The sequence below is a fragment of the Ursus americanus genome, chromosome 25, assembly GCF_024610735.1.
Source record: "Ursus americanus isolate L20-20 chromosome 25, mUrsAme1.1.p, whole genome shotgun sequence".
In the NCBI taxonomy this organism is placed as follows: Eukaryota; Metazoa; Chordata; class Mammalia; order Carnivora; family Ursidae; genus Ursus; species Ursus americanus.
In genome coordinates, this window is record NC_142151.1 from 1,721,375 (window position 1) to 1,745,971 (window position 24,597).

Genomic DNA, 24,597 nt, shown 5'->3' on the forward strand with positions numbered 1-24,597 from the left:
CCTTCGGCTCAGGTCATGATCTTGGGGTCCTACGATCAAGCCCCGTGTCAGGCTCTCTGCTCCGTGGGGAGTCTGCTTCTCCCTCTGCCCCTCCCCCAACTCGTTCTCTCTGTCTCAGATAAATAAAATCTTTAAAAAAAAATACTGAGGGAATGAAATAGAATCTTCATTCCTCCGACCCACTAAGGTGCTTCTTGGCACCATAAGTGACTCAATCGATGTGAAGATCCAGATTGCATGGGGCGCCTGGGTGGCGCAGTTGTTAAGCGTCTGCCTTTGGCTTGGGGTGTGATCCCGGCGTTATGGGATCGAGTCCCACATTGGGCTCCTCCGCTGGGAGCCTGCTTCTTCCTCTCCCACTCCCCTTGCTTGTGTTCCCTCTCTCGCTGGCTGTCTCTCTCTCTGTCAAATAAATAAATAAAATCTTAAAAAAAAAAAAAAAAGATCCAGATTGCAGCACCTGGAGCACCTGTGTTTTTGCAGTTGCTCCCATGTAGCAAGGAGGAGGATGCAGGGATGTAAGGACAGCAGGACTCCAGAGAATGTGTTTTTGCACAAACCCCAGCTTCACTTCTGTTGTGGCACCAGAGTCCTTGCGAACTGAATCCTGGTTTGTGAAGTAGACTGGTTAATTCTGGCTATTTTTCCTTTCTTGCTGTAGGAGATGGACTGAGCGGACCCCTCTGGCAAAGCACGGCTGGTTAAAACTTGACGTGGTGACGACAGTACAGCTGCCTGCGCGGAGATGAGCCGTGGCCATAGAAACACAGTGCTTAGAAAAGATAGGCATGAGATAATAGCTATTTATTTCTATTTTAAAGATTATGTTTTAAGCGGGTGATCCATTTAGAATCTTTACATTAACATACTTGAATGAAAATGCCAACCTGCACATATTTGAATGAGTTTCATACCATCCTCTAAGGCCACTGCACATTGTGCCTTTCTTATTTCAGTTGTACTGGTCTTCACTTGAAAATTAAATTTAAGAACAGATTGTAAGGCAGAAGGAAAAAAAAAAACAATGTTTTTTTTTTGTTTTAAAAAACCTCAGCTTTACTGTTTAAAATATTAAAGTGCAACCTTGGGGCATGGTCTTAACAGCAGGCAAGATTGTGTTTGAGGAGAGCAAGGACCAGAGACGGATGCACATACCCTCACAAATGAAAAATTCCTCTCAAAATAGGGAACATCATAATACTAAGAAGTAACAGTCTTCCCATTTAAAAACCAAACAGTACAAGAGGACTAAAGTTCTCTACTCAGTAAGCAATGGGAAAATTAGTCCTCAAAACATGGGATTTTTTTTTTTAACTTGATTTCCTTTTATTGACTCAGGAAGGACCCATTAAAAGGTGTGGAGGTGATTTAAGGGCCCAAGACAACCAGTTTCCAAAGTCAGGTAACTCAGTGCATTTTTCCTCTTTCCAAGAAGTCAAAGCTTTGATAAAAATGTTAGACTGACGGAGTACCAGAGGCTACTGCATACATCCTGTGGGGAAATAGCTTAATAATCTTACGTATTCATTTCTCCCGTATGCCTCAGCTGATCTTGCCCTAGAAGCTACATCAAAGAAAACAGGCTTCTAAGCATATAAAAGATGAAAGACCAGTTAGATTTTTAAAAATTCAACAGTTGAGGTGGTTCCCTTTCTTAGGGACACAGTCAGAATGCAAGTAATAACCAAAATAAGTCACTTGGGAAGTGCCAAAATAAACCAGGAGAGCTTACATTTAGAAACAGTGCAACACTGGTCTGTTGTTTCCAGCAATCAGCATTTCCTAGGATTCTCTTTAAAAGTATGATGGTGGATGCTGGGTTCATATCACACACATTACTGTTCCACTTACCAGTAACACTGCTGTTACTATGAATGTGACACTTTGGGGAAGCATACAAACAGGAGTAATTAGGTGCTAAGAAATAGTGTCTTGTTACCAAAAACACTTTTCTGTTCCTTGAGAGTTTAATCAGAAAGGAAAAATGAGGGGCACCTGGGTGCCTCAGTGGGTTAAGCGTCCGCCTTCAGCTCAGGTCATGATCTCAGGTCCTGGGATCAAGTCCTGCATTGGGCTCCCTGCTCAGCAGGGCGGGGGGTGTCTGCTTCTCACTCTCACTCTCCCTCTGCTCTCTCTCAAATAAATAAAATCTTTTAAAAAAAGAAAATGACATTGTTCAGCATTAAATACATACCGCACTAGGGCTGGGTTGCAACCTGATTATCTGCAGTATGTTACAAATACTAAAAGCTGTGCAGTATGAAGGCCACCGTTTGGAAATAAATCTTCCAGTAAAGCTGTTAAGAATATTTTGGGGTGAACTTTTTTTTTTTTTTGAAGGATTCATAGTACAGTGGAAACAAATCGAATCACGCACACATACATACATACTCATCCACACGTGTACCAGAGTGTTCAATTAGATTCTCACGGCGGGCGGGGGGGGGGGGCGGTACTTTCTTCCAAAAGGAACAATTTAAATACAAATAGTCTAGTGGAGGAGAAACGGGCTCTAAAACAGCGAACAATCCCAGACTCTCATGACACAACTTCTCACAGCACCTTCACCTGCCATTGTTTTGCTTAAATTTTAACAGTAGGCCATTATTTTAATGCCGCTTATATACACGTTTTGGTGTACTTTTTTCAGGCCAAGTTAGAGTTTCTCAGCGATAAAGCAAAATTATCACCTCTTGTCCCCAAGCTGGCATTATAAAGAGTCTGCTGTATCGGAAACAAGTGTTCCAGTCTTGGGCACATCCCAGCCACAACGGCTCAGGCATAGCCTGGAACGGAATATAATCCTCATGGATATAACAACATTTTTAATTCAGAGAATGTGTTTCATCCTGTTAAATTATTTGAATTCAGTGATGGAAATCCCTTGGTTAAAGAGAAACCGCTTTCTTCTCCAGGGGCTACTTGGCAAAGTCAGATGGACTATGTGGTCTGTTCAGAAGGTCACATCATTCCTGCTCTCACCACGCAGGATCCAGCATGAACTGTGGGCTGGGGGCTGCCTTAGAGGGTCACAGCGCCAGAGCCTGCTTTTACTTTCCAACAGTTTCACTGCTGACTGGGAATCTGAATGGGGAGTGTCCTTTGGATGTTATGATCATGTTTTCAGAACCTGAGGGCAAAGCAAGTGTGTACTTATGAAGACAATATTATCTGAAATAATGATTCCTCCGAAGTCAAGGGCATAGGGTTACCATATGAATAGAAGAGGAGTCCATCAGTTGTCTTCACATCTCACTTTATTTCAACTTCCAATGTGTTCTCCCCAACACACGGCTTCTAACCGAAAGCACAATTCATAGATTTGAATTTTGTTCCCTTTCCCTGATGAAGAGTAGACTGGCCAAAAGGCAGATTAACAGAAGGGGAAAGGAGGAGCTAGAATAACCCACATAAATAAACTGAGCAGATCAGAGCTGTTAGTGAGGAGAGCTAATGGAACTTCACACAGAAAAAGGAAATACATGCACTTAAGTGAAACGCTCATATTAATTACCAAAATTACCATTTATTTCCAGTAATTTTGAGGAGCTGAGAGCATTAGAACCAATAACAAATTTAACTCAGTCAAGGAACGAGATAGGAAGAGGCACTTTTAATGTGAAGGAAAAGAGAAATGGAAGACTAGGTAAGATAGCAGGAAAAACACGGGTGTAGGAAAAAAATTCGATCTTTTCCTTTGGTGCTGGCCAAGGACCAATCTATGTAATACGGTTGTCTTGCTAGAAATCAGGAACCAAGTTATTCCAGACTCTGTAATAGGAAAGATTGTACTTCAACTTCCTTTTACTCCTGGAGCAAACAGTAAAATGTCAACTTTTGTTCATTATAATACACCGATTAACCAATTTCTCCTAGTGGTGCAAAAAACACTCACTGAGCAAGATTACTATAAAATGTCCCCTAAGAAGGTGAGAAGGGGGGCAAGGACCACCTTAAGCCAGCTGGTACTTTTTAACTTATTACAAGGCCTTGCAAATATCCCTGAGAACATTTCCAACCTGAGCTTACGACTGGAGCAGCTGCCTGGCGAGAGCTATTGCACTGTAAACATAAACATGTAGAGAACCCTATTGGTTTTAATTCGCAGGAACATGGCAAGCCAGGCAGAGGCTAAATAGTCTTGTGTAAATAAAGGGAAGACAGGATGTATTAATATTTTAGTTACATGACCGTTTCTACTCTATGGAGCTATATAAATGAGGTAACTAAGAAATAGTGGCTGAATTTTAAGAAATGGGTGTTCTACAGCCAAGGCTACTATTAATTTTACATTCCCCAGTGTGCTGTGGAATAGAACAGAAGACTTTTCACTGGAAGGTCACCTAGTGTCGGCTTCTGAGCAAGATGGACCTGTGGTGGTGCCTGGCCAGCCCTTCGGAGTTGGTGACCTCCTGGGTGTTGGGAGGCCAAGCAACGCCTAGAGGTATCCCCCACTTCACAACTCATGGCACAGGCGGGGAAAAGGAAAATAAGGAACAGACTAGGGGAGAGAGAGTGTCAAGGTGCTGCCTTCAGATCATTTGAAGATTCCTGTGTCAGACTGCTTTACCCTCGTTTACAAGCAGAAAGACACACTATCTGACAGAGTAACTGAAAAAGCTAATAAAAAATCTGTACCAGCAGTAACTACTAATTCTCTACCCATAAGGCATCTAAGAGGAAAACATCTGGTATAATCAGAAGTTGGGAATAACTCTGGACATAGCCTTCGAACATGCTCAGTACTTAGGACCAGACCATATGGAACCACTGTACAATCAAGAAAGATCTCCCTTCAGTCCGGTCAGCGTGGCCGCCCTAGTGCAGTGTATGAATGGCACCATCATTTGTAGGGAGCCTTCCAATCCTGTTTGGCAGGGTCACAAAAATGGTAAAAAACTGAGAAAAGCACTAGACTTGGAGTCAGAAAATTTCACACCTTTGCCTCTCCTGTGCTCCCTTTGAAATGTCATTAAACGCTGAGGTTTCCTCACTCTGTAAACTGGGGATAAGGAATAGGAATTACAACTGTGAAGATGGACTAGGGTATGTGAGGGAGCTCCAGAACAATCTCCGGCAAGCTGAATGTTCAACTACCATTTGTTAAAATGACCCACGCTTTTTAAGGAAAAGGATACTCTAATATGGAAAAAATATGCACCCTAAACCCAAACCGTCTGACAGTTGAACCTCCTAAGTGATGAATGGTGTAACAGGGGGAGGTTATCACTAATGGCAGATCTCATTCCTCCAGAGAAGAAACCTTCCGGTACTGTGTTGCTGAGGCTTTAAATGAGATAGGGTAGTGCCCCCTTATCCTCGCCGGTGAATGCCTGAAACTGCGGATCGTACTGAGCCCTATATATGATTTTTCCTATACGTACATCCCTGTGGTAAAGTCTAATTTATAAATTAGGCACAGTAGAGATTAAAACAATAAAACGGAGCAATTATAGTAATATACTGTAATGAGTTATGTGAATGTGCTCTCCCTCTCAGAATATCTTACTGTACCGATACTCATCCTTGTCACGATCTAAGACGCGAAGGTGCCTGTGCGCTGAGATGACGGGAGGGGGAATACGCAGGCGCTGCGGCAACGCATTAGGCTACTACTGACCTGAGGATCCATCAGAAAGAGGACCATCTGCTTCTGGACCGCGGCGGACCACAGATCACTGAGCCACAGGAAATGAAGCTGCAGACAAGGGGACTACTGTCATGCTTGTGAGGAAGTTGGTTCAGAGGCCAGAAACTGTTTCTATAAAGTAAATGTTTCTATAAAGTTTCTATAAAGAAACTGTTTCTATAAAGTCGACAGGCTATGAAACATGATCACCACCTCAAGTTCTTTGAAAGATAAATTTGTATAAAAAGACCTCAGAAATTAAAAGAAAGGACAAAATCTTACCTAGAATACCTTTTATTTCTATAAAGCATCTCTTAAAATAATTTCAAAATTCTGTGGGTATGACACCTGTCCACGTCATGCCTTTAGGGAAAAAAGGCAAGGAACAGGCATTACTTTTATATTATTATTAGAATTAGCACAAAGGCTGCGGACATTAATTTCCACAAGAAATTAATGGTAGCTGTGGTTCAAAAAACCCCGTCTCTGGGCTCACTGTTTATCCCCCAGGACAAACCCAGGGCGCAGCTGCATTTGATAGAAGAGATGGTACAGAAACGCAGGTGAGGGGAGGTATCCAGGGTGCCTTCGTGTGGTCGGTGTGTGAACCAGATGGCCAACACTTGCTTTTCGGTTTCTAGCAAGCTTTCTAGAGGACAGTGATGACCACAAGAGTCCCCCTAAGGCACACTGTAGATACTGATTTCTTTGGGTCCAGAATTATTATTTTCACACAGAGAGGATAAAATAGCATTCTTTAATTCTGGTATTTTTCTCAAGAAATCTTCACTGGCTTTTTGCCAAGTTTTAAGAAATCATTACATTCAATAAAGCAAGTAAAGAAGAATTCTAGAGGACTTAACAAACTTTCCTGAATAGTTCAAAGAATGAGGAATGATAAATGGTGACATTTTTAATTCCACATTTGAGCTCCATAAGCAAGTTGGATTTATTCTGAATCTGCCTTTTACCTTAGATTCAAATGCAATATAAGTTAGGAGGGGGAGAAGAAACGGCCTACGACCAGCCCCACCAAAAAAGAGGGAGCTGGGAGGTTGAGAAATAATTTTTTTTCATACCAAAAAGTAGGAGCTGCTGTGGAGAAGCAGTCCTTATTAGGGTATTCCCTTCCACTGCCAGAGGCAAAGGGTAAGGAAGTGAAGAAGGAATGGGACACTGACATGTCCTATTACTCAGGAACTAACAAGGATTCACTGTCCGCAAAGCCAGTGGAAAAGAATATCAACCATTACCCAGGAAGATACAATGGGCCGGATCACTGTGGGTTAATGTTCAACAGATGGGAAGATAAACCGGCACCAGGCAGCATCCTATCACACCTCCGAGGATCCTTTTCGGGAGAACACAGACCCAAGTATCCTAAGCCACAGATCGCCTTCTAGGAGTTCCAAAATAAACCTGGCTTCTATCAGTACTTAAATGCGTCTTAGCCAATGGGTTTGAGGATCCAGAGTTTAAAAATGTGAACACTGGAAGGGAAATATTATAAAAGAGGAAAAAAAAAAATCAAGAGAACTCACCAGTTTGCTCTTACCCTACGCAAACACAAAAGTAGCAATTAGAATACAGAGTAACCCGATGTCAGAGCCAACTGTCAGAGTCCAAGGAGGAAAACAATCTTTACTACATTAATCCCATTCCCCCCAACCTCTAGCTATCCTAATCAAAGTGCACCAAAACCCTTAAAAACATCACTCCCTAAGACACTAAAACTCAGAACATAAAGACACACTGCATGATAAAGCTGAACAAACACTTCAGACCTTTCCTCGACCAACTTTTAAATAGTATTGCTTTAGGGAGATTTCATTTTAAAAAATAAATTTAAAAAAGAAAGCACATTTAAAACATCAAGTTTTGGTGATCAGGATAGTAAAGTAATTTTATTACAAATTTCAGGATCTAAAAAGTAATTTGTTACATTTACTAGGGTAAATCTGAGATGAGCTGTATCAAGCATGTGTGTCCTGCACAGTGACACTGGTCCCCCTGTGTGGAAGACACAGGCCCAGCCCCCTTTAAGGATGGGGTCAGCCAGATGAAAGAAAGTTATGCTGATTCTCAACTAGCACATACTGGATAGAGTCGTTTTGGTTTAACACTCTGGCATTTGGACTGTGAAGAGTTCAGCGAAGAAGTCTTATTCTTGAACTCTGAAAGCAAGCTAGAATCGCAAGGGTAGCCTCAAGAAATTCAAGCTTCTCTTTTCCTACTTTTTATTTCAATGGTATTTAGGGAGACTTTCTGTATTTAAATTTAATAAGAGTTATGATTCAATTGATCTGTAAGCCCAAGTATGAAAATCCTTATCACATGGCAAGAGACCGCAGAGAAGCTGGTTGACCAGTAAGAAGCCTGAGGCCAGATAAAGGGAAAACACACAGCCCAGATTATACAAAGCCACCATCCAGCAACAGAGATGCTGCCAGCAAATAATCGTAAGCTCAGCAGGGTGGCCACAAGGGCCAGAAGAGACCTCAGTAGGCCATCTGAGTCATCCTCCTGCTTGTAAGTGAGACAAATATCGCTCTTTAGCCAGTTACTTGCCCTTGCGTTCACAGGCAGGGAACCCTAGGTCTCTTTTATATTTATTTTTTTCTAAGATGACTAAAGGCAACATCTTTGCAAGGTGGGGCTGTAGGAAGCATCAGGGACTTACTGGGCACAGAGCAAGCACTCTCCCGTGGCCTTATAAAGAACCTGGGGGTGAAGAGGAGCAGTGAAGTACCTGAGAGGCAGCCGAGACACAGGGGAGAGCACCCTCACACGACAGGACTAAGAAGGGGGAAGAAAAGAAGAGCCACAAAGGAATGGCTGCAAAACACAGCATGTTCAGCAGGAAAGATGAACTTCCAAGGGCAGGAACAAATCGTAGCTGAGGAGCACACGGCTAAGCCCTCCTGACTGGGAATTTCTACGCCAGCTCTTCCCTTTCCCTCTAGAGCTGTGGCTCTCCACGGGAACAATTCTGCTCCCCCCCCCAGGACTTCTGGCAATGTCACACCTGGGAGAAGGGTGCTACCGTACTGAGTGGGCAGAGGCCAGGGCTGCTGCTAAACCCCCTACGGTGCACAGGACGGCCTCTCCTGCAGCAGAGACTTAGTCATGGTGCTCGTAATGCCAAGGGGAGTGCTTGACGCGGAAGATTCCAAATTCAGCAGGAGTCAAGGCCCTGGAAACTTACAATCAGACAAACGTGAATGCCCTCTACCTGAAGCCCTACTATGTGGATCAATTTACTGCCTTGTTGAGCAGAGCCCCCATTATCCCAGAGTGTTCCACAAATGTCCAAATCAGCTGTTGCCGGTTCAAATTCAGTCAGTACTGCTAAAACCTTACATCTTTTTTGTCTTCTTTCTCTTCTGAAAAATCTGCTATTTCTTTCTCAGAGCCAGTGCTACCCCAACTGCCACTGCCAGGATGGCAATGGCGGCGGCCCCTCCGAACAGCAGTATAGACTTGCCCTCCGACAGTGGCATGGCCTTGTCTTCTCCAGCAGGGGAGGGGCCTTCTCGAAAACCCTCTCTCCTCACATGCATCTCCTCTTCACTCAGCAATGTTGCTGTGGGTTCCAGTGCAGGGATCACCTCCTCTTCCAGTTCAACAGATTCAACTGTTGCTGCTTTTGACTTCATCAAGTTCTCTTCCTCATCAAGTTCCACGAACAAAGACGTAGCAGGACTGACTTTCTCCACTGTCATTCCTTCTGTGTCGGGTTCCCTCATCTCCAGCAAGGAAGTGGCAGTGATATGCGGAAGCAAGGGAGCTGGTGCTTCGGGCAGCGCCTCCCGCAGCTCCTTGGATGGCAAGACGGCCGGAGCCACGGCAGCCTCTTCCACGCCTTCAGGAATTTCTTCTTTCTCCACATGCACAATGTCAGAATTCGAAGAGTTGTTCTCACTTTTCTCTCCAGCCCCATTGCTATCTAAGCTTTTGACTTCTTCAGGATCCATTGCAATCTGCTGCCAGGACTCAGGACCCAGGGACACCGGGAGGCTTTCTGTGTGCCAACTCTGGCTGGCTGACAGTGAAACAGGTAAGCTCTCTGACTGCCAAGAAGTGGTCACAGTAGGAGACTCTGGAGGACTGACTTGCCCAGAGTTGTCACTGGGCAGGATATAAATGTCATTGCTATCTTCTGCAACGATGCCAGGGTATTCCTCCTCCTCTGATTCAAGGTTAAAGACAGTGCCCTAGAAAAGAAGGAGGAAAGTCAATACAAAGAATGGTAAATACATTTAAAATAAATATAAATCTGGGACACCTGGGTGGATCAGTTGGTTAAGCATCTGCCTTTGGCTTAGGTCATGATCCCAGGGTCCTGTGATCGAGCCCCGCATCAGGTTCCCTGCTCAGTGGGGAGCCTGCTTCTCCCTCTCCCTCTGCCTCTTGCTCCCCTGCTTGTGCTCGCTCTGTCTCTCTCTGACTGATAAATTTAAAAATATATATATAAATATATATAATATATAAATACATATATAAATATATAAATATGTATATCTGGGGGTGCCTAAGTAGGCTAGGCATCCGACTCTTGGTTTCAGCTCAGGTCGTGACCTCAGGGTGGTGGGACCAAGCCCTGTGTTGGGCTCCATGCTCAGCACAGAATCTGCTTGAGATTCTATCCCTCTCCCTCTGCCCCTCCTGCTTGTGGGTGCTCTAAAATAAACATTAAAAAAAATAAAAAAATATAAATCTGGAAAAAAATTCCTTCCTAAACTGAAGTTCTAGGAATAAATATATTATGTAAGCCTATGTAGTTTCTGGATTAAAGCATTTACCTGTAGACCACTGCAGAGGAAGAATTTTAACAATATGGTCCTCTGACCACTTACTTGAAGCTAAAAGACTAAAATTTGATTTTTATATTTAACTCAATGTATATATATTTGATGCAATAATTAATGCAAAACGGCAGAGAAAACAAAGGCAAGAACCTTGCCGTCAAGGAATTTATCACTTAGTAGGGCAATGCTATCCTACAGTCCAAGTGCTAGTAAGAGTTCAGATGGGGAGATGCTGACTCCTTTGGTGAAGGCTGCAGCAGGCAGGGAGATGAGAGCTTCCTGGAGAAAGCAGCGTTTTAGGTATCTGAAAGATGGGTCAGGAGCCATGGTGAAAGCCATGTACAAGACACACCACCAGCAAAAGCTCAGAAATATAAAAGAGGGGAACAGTAAGTAACCCAGTTTAAGTAGTGCGCAGTGAACAAGAAGAACAGAAAGTTCAGGGGCGCCTGGGTGGCACAGCGGTTAAGCGTCTGCCTTCGGCTCAGGGCGTGATCCCGGTGTTATGGGATCGAGCCCCACATCAGGCTCCTCCGCTATGAGCCTGCTTCTTCCTCTCCCACTCCCCCTGCTTGTGTTCCCTCTCTCGCTGACTGTCTCTCTCTCTGTCAAATAAATAAAGAGCATCTTTAAAAAAAAAAAAAAAAAAGAACAGAAAGTTCACTTGGGAAAGAGACCCTGGAAAACCTGAGAGAGAGCTAAGAAATACAGACTTGACTCAATAGGAAGTGGAGTCAACGGAGTCTTCCAGCTCCACAATGACAGTCACAGCTCCACTTTAAAGTTACGTGAGAGCAGTGAGCAGAGGGAAGCCAGAAATGCAGGACTCGTCCTCCTCTCTTTAGGAAGACTCTTTACACCAAAGTAATAAAGATAAATAATGCCAGTCTTTGTTTTCACATTTAACAGTTTAACAGGAGCAAGCATGTGCTTATTGCCTATTAAGTACCATGTTAGGCACCAGCATTATAAGGAAGAATGAGATGAGACTCCATTTTTGTTGTTAAAAAATCCACTGTCTGGATGTTCTTAAAAAATTCACTATCAGGACTGACATATGAATAACTAATTTCAATAGGATACAGAAAGCTTTAAGTATATGTACAGGATGGTAGGGGAACCCAGAGGTTACAACGTGATCAGGAAGGCAGGAAGAGGGGTGCCTGGCTGGCTCAGCCGGTAGAGCACGCAACTCTTGATCTTGAGGTCATGAGTTCAAGCCCCATGCTGGGTGTGGAGCCTACTTTAAAAAAATAAATATTTTTTAAAAGAGGCAGGAAGAGAACCAATGGAGTGTACTGTTCATAAAGACCTAATGAAAACTTTACAAAATGTCTGGATGACACTCAGACATGCTACAGAGAGTCTGAGTAGGATTATGTAAAGCCAATTAATTCCTATTTTATTTTGTGATTATAGCTGCTATTCATATGAAGTAGAATAATTTTATTCTTCAATCGAGACCAAAAACTCTCTGTATACATTAAGATTTGGATATAAATCCATAGTCCCTCTATCAGCCCCACATAAAAGGAAACCAGAAAAACAACTAAATAATATGATCGTGTCAACACTCTAACTGCCCCACATTCCACCTCAACCCTTGCTTCAATCTCTTGAAGAGTCCTGGAGGTCATCAGGGACAGTCCATGAATGAATATAAGCAGAGAGACAAAACAGTATAGTAACTAAAAATACAGTATTTGTAGGAAAAAAGAAATGGTTTGAACCCCAGCTCCACAATAAATCTGAATGCTTTGCTTAACCATTTAAACCTCAATTTCTTCATAAATGGAAGATGACTGGCAAGGTTGCTACAAAAATTAGATACGGTATTTATAGTGCTTAGCATAGTACTTTGTACCTAGTAAGCAATCGATAAATTGTGCTGTGTTTTCATTATTATTGTTTTTGTTGCCATTGTTTTCTCACTATTGTTTTTGGTGACGTGGTGGTGGAACAAAGAGCTACTCTAAAGTACCACCGAGACTAAACAAAAATGTTTTTAAAGATTTTACTTATTTGAGAGCGAGACAGATAGCGACAGAGAGCACAGGTGGGGGAGGGAGAGGGAGAAGCAGGCTTCCTGCTGGGCAGGGAGCCCAACGTGGGGCTCGATCCCAGGAGCCTGGGATCAGGACCTGAGCCGAAGGCAGATACTTAACTGATGGAGCCATCCAGGGACCCCTAGACTAAAAATTTTTTAAATGGAAAGCAATTTGAAACAATACCCTTCCCTTGGGTAGAAAAGGTAATTAACAAACTTTTTCCTCCTTCCTCATCACTTCTAAATAGAGGTATCACAAAAGTAAAATCTCTCTTTACAATAGTACACATCAAACCAGTATGTGGGCTATTTCTATGGGCTAGAGTCTATACAATTTTATAACGATCATGATTTTGTAAAAAAGAAAAAACTATTTCAATTTTTTTTTAAGAATGGACATATAAATTGGGGTCTGCTACCTCCTAGGAACTTGAGATTAGTGAATATTCAATGATCTCAACATGAGCTGTGAAATAATTTGACTCAGATGAAGAGAATCTCCTGAATTTCTTTCTCTAAAACAAAGGGCAGGGCATATGGATATACCATTTGAAATTGGTATTCTTTTAAAAAATCTTTTATTCTTTTTTTAGTATTGATATTTACATTCATAAAATTTACATAACCTAACATTCACCATTTTTAGGTGTGCAATTCAGTGGTTTTTAGTATATTCACAATGTGTGCAAACATCACCACTCTTTAATTCCTGAACATTTCCATCACTCACAGAACAAGCTTCTGGCCATCACTCCCAATTCCCCCCCCCCTTCCCCTGGGAAGTTCATATAAATGGAATCATACAATATGTGGCCCTTCGTGTCTAGGCTCTTTCACTGCACATGTTTTCAAGGATGGTCTATGTTGTAGTGTGTATCAGCACTTTCTTTCTTTCTATGGCTTTGCAGTATTTCATTGTATTTTGTTTATTAATTCTTCAGTTGGTTGACATTTGGGTTGTATCCACCTCGTGAATATCCATGTACAAGTTTTTGTTTGACCATCTATTTTCAATTCTTTTGAGGATATAGCTAGAAGGGAAATTGCTGGGTCATATAATTCTATGTTTAATTTATTGAAGAACTGCCAAACTATTTCCCAAAGCAACTGTACCGTTTTATATCCCTCCCAGCAATGTAGAAGGGTTCCAATTTCTCCACATCCTAACACCTGTTACTGTCTGTTTTATTTTTCTATTAGAACCATCCTACGGGGATGTGAAGTGATACCTCATTTTGGTCTTGATTTGCATTTCATTGATGACCGACAAATGATACTGAACATCTTTTCACGTGCTTATTAGCCATTTATCTTCTTTGGAACAATGTCTATTTAAATCTTTTGCCCATTTAAAAATTGTTGTTGTCAGGGTGCCTGGGTGGCTCAGCTAAGTGTCTGACTCTTGGTTTCAGCTCAGGTCATGATCTCGGGGTTGTGGGATGGGGCCCCGAGCTCGGTGCACAGTCCGCTTGAGGTTCTTCCCCACTCCCTTTCCCTCCCCCTCTGCTCCTCCTGCTGTTCTCTCTCTAAAATAAATAAATAAAACCTTAAAAAAAAATAATAAATTCTGGGTTCTGGGACTTGATCAATAATGCATGACAATATAATCCCTTCACAACCAAACACAGCACATAAAGACTGTACACCCATCAACAGCTGAAGTCATTAATTACAGACAGCCAGAAGATAGCGTCCTACTGAGTACGAACTACAAATACCACTGCTCCATCGTTTCTCCATCTTATCCCATCGTAAGCTTTTATTTTAGCATCTACCTCATCATCACCCTCTCCCTCTATTTCATCACGAAGTACTAACTACATCTCCAAAATATTTACTCTTACTCTATCTTAATATAGCAAAATATATTTTTCTCCTCCTCTCAACATTTTCTGCTACTACTATAAAATAAACAATCATTATCTTTCACCAAAATTAATGCCAAAGACTCCTGTCTCCTTGATGTTACAATCCAATTTGGAGACCAAAAAAATATTTCACCAGTCAGCTAAGCCAAAAACCTGGGAGTCATACTGGATTTCTCCTATTCTTGAAAGTAGTTTGCTTCTTATTGCTGGGAACTGTGCTATTTAAATGCTAGTAATAAAACACTAAAATCTCTGCCCCCTAAAGAGTAATATAGTTTAATTATATAGCTTAAAAATATATATAGTTTAAAACCTAGTGAAGGAGGAGTGCCTAGTTGGCATGGTCGGTGGAGCATGTGACCCTTGACATGGTGGTTTTAAGTTCAAACCCCACATTGGGTGCAGAGATTACTTAAAAATAAAACCTTTTAGGGGCACCTGGGTGGCTCAGTCGTTAAGCGTCTGCCTTCGGCTCAGGGTGATCCCAGGGTCCTGGGATCAAGCCCTGCATCGGGCTCCTCCGCTGGGAGCCTGCTTCTTCCTCTCCCACTCCCCCTGCTTGTGTTCCCTCTCTCGCTGGCTGTCTCTCTCTCTGTCAAATAAATAAAATCTCTAAAAAAATAAAATCTTTTAAAAAATTAAAATAAAAAAAATCTGTTGAGGAGACAAACACGGCTTATTCTAGGAGCATGAAGAAGAGAAATTTATTTGGGGATTCATGGAAAGCTTCTTAGAAGAGAGAACAACAAGGGCATCTGGCTGGCTCCATCAGTGGAGTGTGCACCTCGTGATCTCAGGGTTGTGAGTTCGAGCCCCATACTGGGTGTAGAGATCACTTAAAAATAAAATGAAGAAGAAGAAGGAGAAGAAGAAGAAGAAGGGAGAACAACAGAGCTGGATCTTAAAGAATAATAACTAAAAGACAAAAGAGATGAGAAAGATGCTCCATGGAGCAGAAAAGCAGAAACAAAAACATGGCACTGAGAAATGCTCTTCAGTATTCCAAAGCATTAAGATGAGGAGTAAAAAAAGATGAAGGTTGGGCGCCTGGCTGGCTCAGGTGAAAGAGCAAGAGACTTGATATTGGGGTCATGAGTTTGAGCCCCATGTTGGATATAGAGATTACTAGAAAAAATTAAATAAATTTCCTATGAAGTTGTATTTCCCTACCTCTTTGCCAGAACACAATTCTAATTAGTCATGCAAATCCTCTAACACTTGTTACAAAGGGATTTCTCTTTGCCACATAATTTATATATGCAAAGGTTTATCTGCTTATTAAATCATCTCTTCAAGGAGCTCCATTGTGAAAACCAGAAATAAAGGTTCATATAAGGATAATTTTACAAGGAGGGAAAAAGATAGTAAAGTAGTAATAGTATAAAGTAGCATGAAGTTGGGGAGCGGAGTGGGGGAATGGGATAGACTGGTGATGGGTAGTAAGGAGGGCACGTATTGCATGGAGCACTGGGTGTTATACGCAAATAATGAATCATGGAACTTTACATCAAAAACTAGGGATGTACTGTATGGTGACTAACATAATATAATAATAAATTATTATTTTAAAAAAGTAGCATGAAGTTCATAATTGTCCTTTATTGACTTTTGTACACTTGTTTTATTTATTTGCTTTCTCAAAGTCTCCAAATGAGAAACTAAATAATGGCTCAGCAGCTTTCAATCCTCTACCCTCAAGCTCTGCAAAGTAGTTAAAAAAAAGGGTAACAAGGCCTTACGGAAGCTTAAATGTTAATTCATGGAGAGCAAGCTACCAATGTCTTTCTGGATATAAAATAAGTAATATGTCTCTATCTCATAGAAGGGGAATATTTTCCCCGCACTCTTGCTAAGTTTGACAAAGATCTTGGTTTTACTGAAAAATGAATTCAACTTCCCCTACCCCCCAGCACGGCAACTCTTAGACACCATCACTAACTCAGAACAGAAGAGATGAACCTAAGGCAGCCTCTGGCATCAGACGAAGGCTCCGTCTGAATCCCACAAAACAGAGTAAGTAGCGCTACATTTGAAATCTATTTCTAATTCTCTGTCTCCTTCAGTTAAAAAGCAAGAGGGCCGAGTTATACAATATTTAGAATAATATATTATTTCTTCTTGGGCATATTAAATGTTTTCCCAGGAAACCAAATATAATTTTTTTAAAGGTTGCAGTATAGGGAGGAGGTAAGGCCAATCTTTCCTTTCTTGTTTTTTAATTTTTTTATTTAAATTCAATTTAATTAACATATAGTGTATTATTTGTTTCAGAGGCAAAATTTAGTGATTTATTAGTTGCATATAACATTCAGTGCTCATTCCATCAAGTGCCCTCCTTAATGCCCATCACTGAGTTACCCCCTCACCCACCTCCCCTCCAGCAGCCCTGTTTTCTATGGTTAAGAGTCTCTTATGGTTTGTCTCCTTCTCCAATTTGCATCTTACTTTATTTTTCCTTCCCTTCCCCAACGTTCATCTGTTTTGTTTCTTAAATTCTACATATGAGTGAAATCATGTGATATTTGTCTTTTTCTGACTGACTGACTTTGCTTAGCAAAATACTCTCTAGTTCCACCCACACAATTGCAAATGGCAAGATTTCACTCTTTTTGATGGCTGAGTAATATTCCATCGCGTGCGTGTGGACACACACACACACACACACACACACACACACCTTCTTTATCCATTCATCTGTTGATGGACATCTGGGCTCTTTCCATATTTTGGCTATTGTGGACATTGCTGCTATAAACATTGGGATGCATGTGCCCCTTCGAATCACTGTTTGTATCCTTTGGATAAATACCTAGTAGTGCAATTGCTGGGTTGTCTCTCCTTTCTATTCCTAGAGCCATTAGCCCGAATTTGTGTTAATCACAAATTAGGTGCCCCATATAAGAGGGAAGACTTATCTTTGCAAGGTTGCTCATTGTTCCCTACAAACACTGTACTAAATCCCCGAGCTCTGTCTTCTTACTCATGCAGATAATGGTGTTACATTCTGAGGAGCAGAAAATATTTCACAAATATAATGAAAGATGTGAGACTTTTCCTTTAAAACTGCATTCATACAAAGCATACATACCATTTTAGGGGAAATTTCACACTCCCTGAAACTTATCCATGGTTTCCAGCTAAAGACTCCTCATCTGGCTCCATCTGGGTCTGGCTTAAATTCTAACCTCTCTGGACTGAATCCAATCCCCCTCTCTTATCTCTCCTGAACTCATAGCTCTGAGTCTAGGCTACACAAAATACCATAATTATACATTTTGTACCATACTTCTCACTAATTTTTTCACAAGTATTAGTCCTTCCCCAACCTCAAGGGAAGAAAACATGCTTTAAACCGTCTCTGCTATCCCCCTTGTAATGCCTAACATAAGCCAAGTAAACAGTGATGGTCAGCAAATGCTAACAGGAAAACTGGTCCCATCTTTGGATACAAAAGAAGTGCCGAACACTAACTATTTTGATTTTTTATTTCTACGTATATGGATCTCAGTGTCTGTTGTCCAAGGTCACATACTGCTGTCCAAGGTCACATACTGCTGATGCTGAAGAGAATTCAAACTCCCCTCTTCTGACTCAAGTCACTATGTTCTAGCTATGCAGAATGCCCTCCTCAGTTCTGCCCTTCCGAATCCTTCTCATTACCTTTAAACTCTCAAATGATTTATCTATTCTCTTTGCTTATAAAATATATAGTAAATTGTGTGTATCTCTCTTATATCCCTACTAAGTTCCTAGAGATTAAAGATATATTTTTAGGGGCGCCTGGGTGGCTCAGTCGTTGAGCATCTGCCTTCCGCTCGGGCGTGATCCCAGCGTTCCGGGATTGAGCCCCACATCAGGCTCCTCTGCTGGGAGCCTGCTTCTTCCTCTCCCACTCCCCCTGCTTGTGCTCCCTCTCTCGCTGGCTGTCTCTCTGTCAAATGAATAAATAAAAAAATAAAAAATAAAGATATGTTTTTAAACATCTTCATTGTACTGTTTTTTCCTCAGCCCCATGCCAAGTGCCTTACAGAATCCCACACATATTATATTAATAGAATCATATATAATATATATTATATTAATACATTAATATTAACTTTGGGGGAACTTAGACAAGCTGATTCAGCTCATGAATCTGGGGTCTTTTCCACTGAGGAAACAGCTGTCATTTCTCTTTGAGCATGATTCCTGCCTTGGAATCACAAAGATGGAACATAACGTGTCATAACCTGCTGTTCTAGACCTGCAAGCCTCTCTGAAGAGGAAACACATCTGTTAGCCAACTTGGTCTACTAAACACAGAGAAGAAAGACACACAGTGGAGGTCTGAGCAGGCCCAAGCAAGTTCAGGACTGCTTTTTTCATAACCAAAACTCAGTTTCGGATATATCACAAATGGCTCAAACGCAAAAGATTGGAACATAACAGATAAAGTCTTGCTATTCTGAGGCATGGCCACTCCAAATCACCTACGCTGGATCCCACAGCTCACCCAACTAACGCCTTGCTGCCTTCCCAACATAAGTCTCACGCTTCTTCAGGATTTGACTACACTTCTTTCAAGAAGCATTTCCTGATTGACCTCTACAACCACCACTTCCTTTCTTGGTATTCTACACTACCCACTAAAAAATTTGTACTTCACCATGGCTTTCTTGATATTTATTTTAAACAATTAAACAATTGGCTTCTTTGGGACAGACCAGTGATGGGTAGTAAGGAGGGCACGTATTGCATGGTGCACTGGGTGTTATACGCAACTAATGAATCATCGAACTTTACGCCAAAAACCAGGGATGTACTGTATGGTGACTAACATAATATAATAAAAAAATAGTATTAAAAAAAAAACAATTGGCTTCTTTATGTTTATAGCTGTGTTTAACTAGTAAACATATAATCAGCAATCTAATAAAGTTTAAGAATTTTAAAATTAAAATCTGTTTCAAGGGGTCTATAATCTAGTTAGGAAGGTTAGGTAACACAGCGGCCCTCAAACTCTGCTGCCTAATTGGAAACACCTGTGAAAGTTTTAAGACTTCCTGTGTTAAAGTTACAACCCATAACAATCAAATTAGACTCTTTGAAGGTGGGACCCAGCTATTACATCTTGCTAAACAAAAATGGGTATAATGGCTGTAATCAACATCCTCCCTAAAGCCCAAACACACTTTAGCACAAAGAAAAGGCAGAGGTAAAATGATTACGACTACTGAGTGACGATAAGCACATTCTGAGTTTGCTGATTCTTGATGAACCACCAATAACAGAATGACAGCAGGCAACACAAATGACACTCGCTACCCAGGGAATCATTTCTACAACCTTTTTGGAAGAGTATACCTGAAGGTCCAAGAGTAAGGAAGACTCAGTCACCAAAGCCGGATCAACAGTTAAACTCAATTTTCCTGGGAAGTTGTACTTACCTACCTCTTTGCCAGAACACAATTCTAATTAGTCATGCAAATCCCCTAACACTTGTTACAAAGAGATTTCTCTTTGCCACGTCATTCATAGACCCAAGAGTTTATCTGCTTATTAAATCATCTCTTCAAGGAGCTTCATTGTAAAAACAGAAATAAAGCTCATATAAATAATTGTACAAGGAGGGAAAAAAGGTAGTGAAGAAGAGTAGTGACAGTAAATGGCAGCACAAGGTAAATAATTGTCCCTTACTGACTTGACTTTAGTACACTTGTTTCATTTATTTGCTTTCTCAAAATCTCTGAATGAGAAACTAAATATGGCTCAGCAACTTTATAATCCACTATCTTCAAAATTTGCAAAGTAGCTAAAAAAGAAGGGTAATGAGGCACTGCTTAAGATTACATTTTTTCCCTTCATTATTGAAACTCAACAATTAAAAACTGGGTTCTTTTTGTTAAGTGAGAGGAAGAAGCTGGAAAAGAGTGTTAACAGAATTATGCCACTGAATGAACCAATCATAGTCTACGACCCCCAAGAAGCAAGAAAGACTATCCTATTTTCTCAAAGAAACTGCATTTCAGAGTTATGCAAAAGAGTCAAAGAATGTCAGTTACTCCAGTACGTGTAACTTAAAACAGTGTGTTCTTGTTAGCCTTCCATGAACATTGCCAAATTTTCATCTAAAAAACTCAAAAAGTGCTCCTAGACACCCTCACCTCCCAACTGAGTCATTAAGAGGTAAGGAATGTAACTTCTCACGTTGTTTATTCTTAGTCTTAGAATCACATCTGCTCTCACTCTGTTCACACTCTGCTAATTTTGTAATCTGTTTCCATGCCGCTTCAAGAGACATACAGTACAGCTGGATTCACAGTGCGGCCTTACAATCACAGAGCTCTTCAAACAGAAGGGTTATCCAAGGGTCAGAGCAGTCTCAGTGCTCACTGATAAGAATTCTCAACAAGTTATTTATCTGCACTTCTATAAAAGGAAACTCTCACAGCAAGAACTGATTAAAAAAGCAAAAACAAAAACAAAAAACCCATAAAACAAAAGGTAAAAATTTTAATCCTTAGAAACGAGACCTTTGCTGCTTTTTCTTTAGGGCTGTAAGCCAAAACAAATGAAATGGAAATTTCAAAAATAACATTGTGAAGAAATAAGGGAAAAGTTAACAAACTGAAATAGAATTTAGTGTAAAATGACATTTTGCTTTATTTTTAACAGCTTAAAGCTAACAGAAGAGTTAAGAACACTCTGTTTCCTTGCTCAAGAAGTTTGTCAAATTACAACTTTGGAATAATATATGGCTCAAAAGTCAATTCAGACTTAATTGCTTTTTCCCTTGCTGTCATGGCCTTCCCTGCCTTACAACTTATTTCTTACTTGGAACGTGACATTTTAATGAAGATTCACCAAAAATGTTGTGCTCTTATGTAAGAAGCATTAAAGAAAGAAGAAATGACCACTGACATTTTTTTCTCCTGGGATCAATTCATATAAAGCAAAAATATAAAAATAGAGGCCTCTCTCTTTAACAATTAGTAAAGAGCAGGCTTTCACTAAAAGATAAAGAGCTTTTTTGGATAATACTTTGGGTACAATTTAGCACATGAGGGGTGCCTAGGTGGCTCAGTGGTTTAGATGTCTGCCTTCGGCTCAGGTCATGATCCCGGGGTCCGGGGATCAAGCCCTGCATCGGGCTCCTTGCTCAGCGGGAAGCCTGCTTCTCCCTCTGCCTGCTGCTCCCCCTGCTTGTGCGCTCTCTCTCTCTCTCTCTCTCTCATGTCAAATTGATAAATAAAATCTTTTTAAAAAAATTAGCACCTTAGGTTGGGAATAACATCTACAAGTAGTATTAGAGCCAGTCCAACAATCTAAATTCATTTTTTTAAAAGATTTTATTTATTTATTTGACAGAGAGAGACAGCGAGAGAGGGAACACAAGCAAGGGGAGTGTGAGAGGGAGAAGCAGGCTTTCTGCTGAGCAGGAAGCCCGATGAGGGGCTGGATCCCAGGACCCTGGGATCATGACCTAAGCCGAAGGCAGACGCTAACGGCTAAGCCACCCAGGTACCCCTAAAATCATTTTTAGCACAAAATATTTATGTTGTTGGAAATATCTTTTTAGTCCCATTGATATAAAAAACACAAAAGAATAACTTCCAGGACTCAAAAACATAAAACTAATTTGGACCAATTATCAGAGTTTAAATATGCATAAACAATCAGAGAATTTTATCTTTCTTTGAAAACAAAAACAAAAATAAAACCAGAGATTGAGTAACTAGCCCCAGGGTCTCTGAGCCTGCTATGAGAACTGCTTGTCAGTAACATGCAGTAACCCTCACACACTCCTACCATGTGCCCTTCTGAAGATTTTACTGATATTAACCTATTTAAACCTCACAAGCCTCTAGAGTAAGCCTTATTATTATTTCCATTTTACAGACAAGGAAACTGAATCAACGGAAGAGGATAATTGTTCAAAGTCACTAAAGTGGATTTAAGTTCAGGCAGTTTACCTCCAGGGACCATGCTTTTATCAACTACATGACACTAACTCTTAGGCTGAAGTCCCCTGATTACCACACAAATGTTTTCCCCTGAATTTACAGCAAGAAGTAAATAGAAAAGGTTATTCTTGGGTGTTTTCTTCAAGCAAGTACCCAAAGACATGTGCATGTAACCCTTCCAATAAAAAGGAAGAGAGAGAAGAAACTGAAATATGGAGATAAGAGGAGTATCTTTAAATAAATATAAAATAAAATATAACTTTGGTTTTAGTGGTAGGAACAAAGTAAAAAAGCTTGTAGATCATTAAAAGAACCATTTCAAAAATTTGTGCTTTATTCTGCCTATATCGACTGCATTTTGCTTCCTTTTTGGGGGGTTCACATCAGTTACAAATTATTCTGCCACTTCAAGCAATATTTTACCTTCAGGGTCATAGCTGCTGACAAACTGAGCTCCTGACATACTTAACTTTTCCATCTGAAGATGCTTTGGCAGAACGCCAAATACCATATTCCCTGGTAAACCCATCTAGGGACTCACCTGCCCTAAGACGCACCAACAAACCATTATGGTACTTCTCGGTCTTTATACAATATCTGTCTCTCAGTACTCCCCTTAAACAATAGAAACAGGTAATTTTACTCTTCTACATTCAGTCAAGCAGGATACCATATGCCCCTCAGATCACTATTATCCTAAAATGAGAAAACGCAAAGTAGGAAAGACATTCCAGAGAAGTAATTTTCCATCTATTCTGACAACCAAGACCCAGAAAAAATATACTTTGGATCACAGTGCAGTGAATACTCACACCTGCATATAAAACACACGGATTTCACGAAACAGTATTTACCCTCATTACACTAAAATTATTTGTTACAAAACCCACTTGGTGATTTTTAGATCACAAACTGTGTGTGAACTCCTGGTGTATAAAAACTCTGTTCTAACAAATTCTTACCTAAAAGTTCCCATAAGACAGTCTTCAAGTATCATTTATTATAAACAAAAACACTTTTTTGGCTTTCTATTCTTAAAATGGAAATGAGAAGCTTTAAGTCATAGTGAAAAAAGGCAAAAATTAATTTTATTCAAACTACTTAAGTATTAAATATAATCGTAGACCTCAGATGACATTTTCACCAATAAGCTCTTACGTAATTTAAAACTAAATCTTTCATCATGGAACACTACATCAAAAACTAATGATGTACTGTATGGTGACTGGCATAACATAATAAAAAATTAAAAAAAAAACAAACCTAAATCTTTCATAGTAAGTATTTAGTTTAGTACATGACATAGGAGAAAATAAAAGAGAAGCCTTACCACGGTGGACTTGTACTGCCCTTTTCAGGAGACAGACTTACTTCTAATGTAGCAACACAATCCCAGGAAATGAAAGACAGTGAGAAAGAGGAGGGAGGGAACAAGCATGAGTCAGGGAGAATCATAATATGCCAACTAGTCTGTGCCCTAAGTGCGCTGCAGGGCAACGAAAAGTCAGAATCAAAACGAAAAGGAATCTTCAGACTCAGGAAGAGGAAAAAAATATACACTCTTAAAGACATGTCTGAAAACCTGCCACTTGTAAAAATGTAGCATTTTCACAAAACACTTTTATATCATTATTTTTGTGAGATAGAGAGCTATTCTTCCCATTTTGTAATAGATAAAAATGAGGCTCAGAGAAGTTAAATGAATTTCCCCCAAAACACAAGGCTAATATTTGGCAGAGCTGGGGCCACAAATTAATCCTGTGATTTCCAATCTTTATTAACCCACCACTCTCTGGCAGTGTTAAAAAATAAGGTAAAAGGAGAAAAAAAACAAAAGTCCTATCTTATAATTCTAATGCCACATAAACAAAAGTAAAAAATTATAATCCGGGGCGCCTGGGTGGCTCAGTCGTTAAGCGTCTGCCTTCGGCTCAGGGCGTGATCCCAGGGTCCTGGGATTGATCTCCACGGTGGGCTCCCTGCTTCTTCCTCTCCCACTCTTCCTGCTTGTGTTCCCTCTCTTGCTGTCTCTATCTCTTCCAAATAAATAAATGAAATCTTAAAAAAAAATTATAATCCAATTGTAGCTCTGAAAAGCTAATTGCTAATTACAGTTAAGATGCATGTTCCTAATTCAATTTTTATTTCTAATTGCACCCCAATTAATCCTCCTTCGTCTTCTTACTACACTTTAAACATACCTCCACCTCACAGCACATAACATGCTACACATGGTTATTTATATTTTACATTTCTATCTCCTCAACCAGTTCTGAGCTCAAAAGGAGGGCCTATATTTTAT

At 40.5% G+C, this 24,597-nt stretch overlaps 2 protein-coding genes across 9 annotated transcripts in view; one reads left to right on the forward strand and one right to left on the reverse strand.

Moving 5' to 3' along the window:
- BID (BH3 interacting domain death agonist) overlaps positions 1–2,309 on the forward strand; it is a 45,554-nt gene extending 43,245 nt beyond the window's left edge. For all 5 annotated transcript variants that reach the window (XM_045775209.2, XM_045775202.2, XM_045775216.2 and 2 more), the window contains one exon: positions 662–2,309. In XM_045775209.2, the coding sequence (XP_045631165.2) occupies positions 662–673 (12 nt within the window). In that variant the 3' untranslated portion in view covers positions 674–2,309. The remainder of the gene's footprint in view (positions 1–661) is intronic.
- Positions 1,302–24,597, reverse strand: part of BCL2L13 (BCL2 like 13) — a 91,211-nt gene continuing 67,915 nt past the window's right edge. For all 4 annotated transcript variants that reach the window (XM_045775147.2, XM_045775157.2, XM_087855465.1 and 1 more), the window contains one exon: positions 1,302–9,843. In XM_045775147.2, coding sequence (XP_045631103.2) covers positions 9,025–9,843 — 819 coding nt within the window. In that variant the 3' untranslated portion in view covers positions 1,302–9,024. The remainder of the gene's footprint in view (positions 9,844–24,597) is intronic.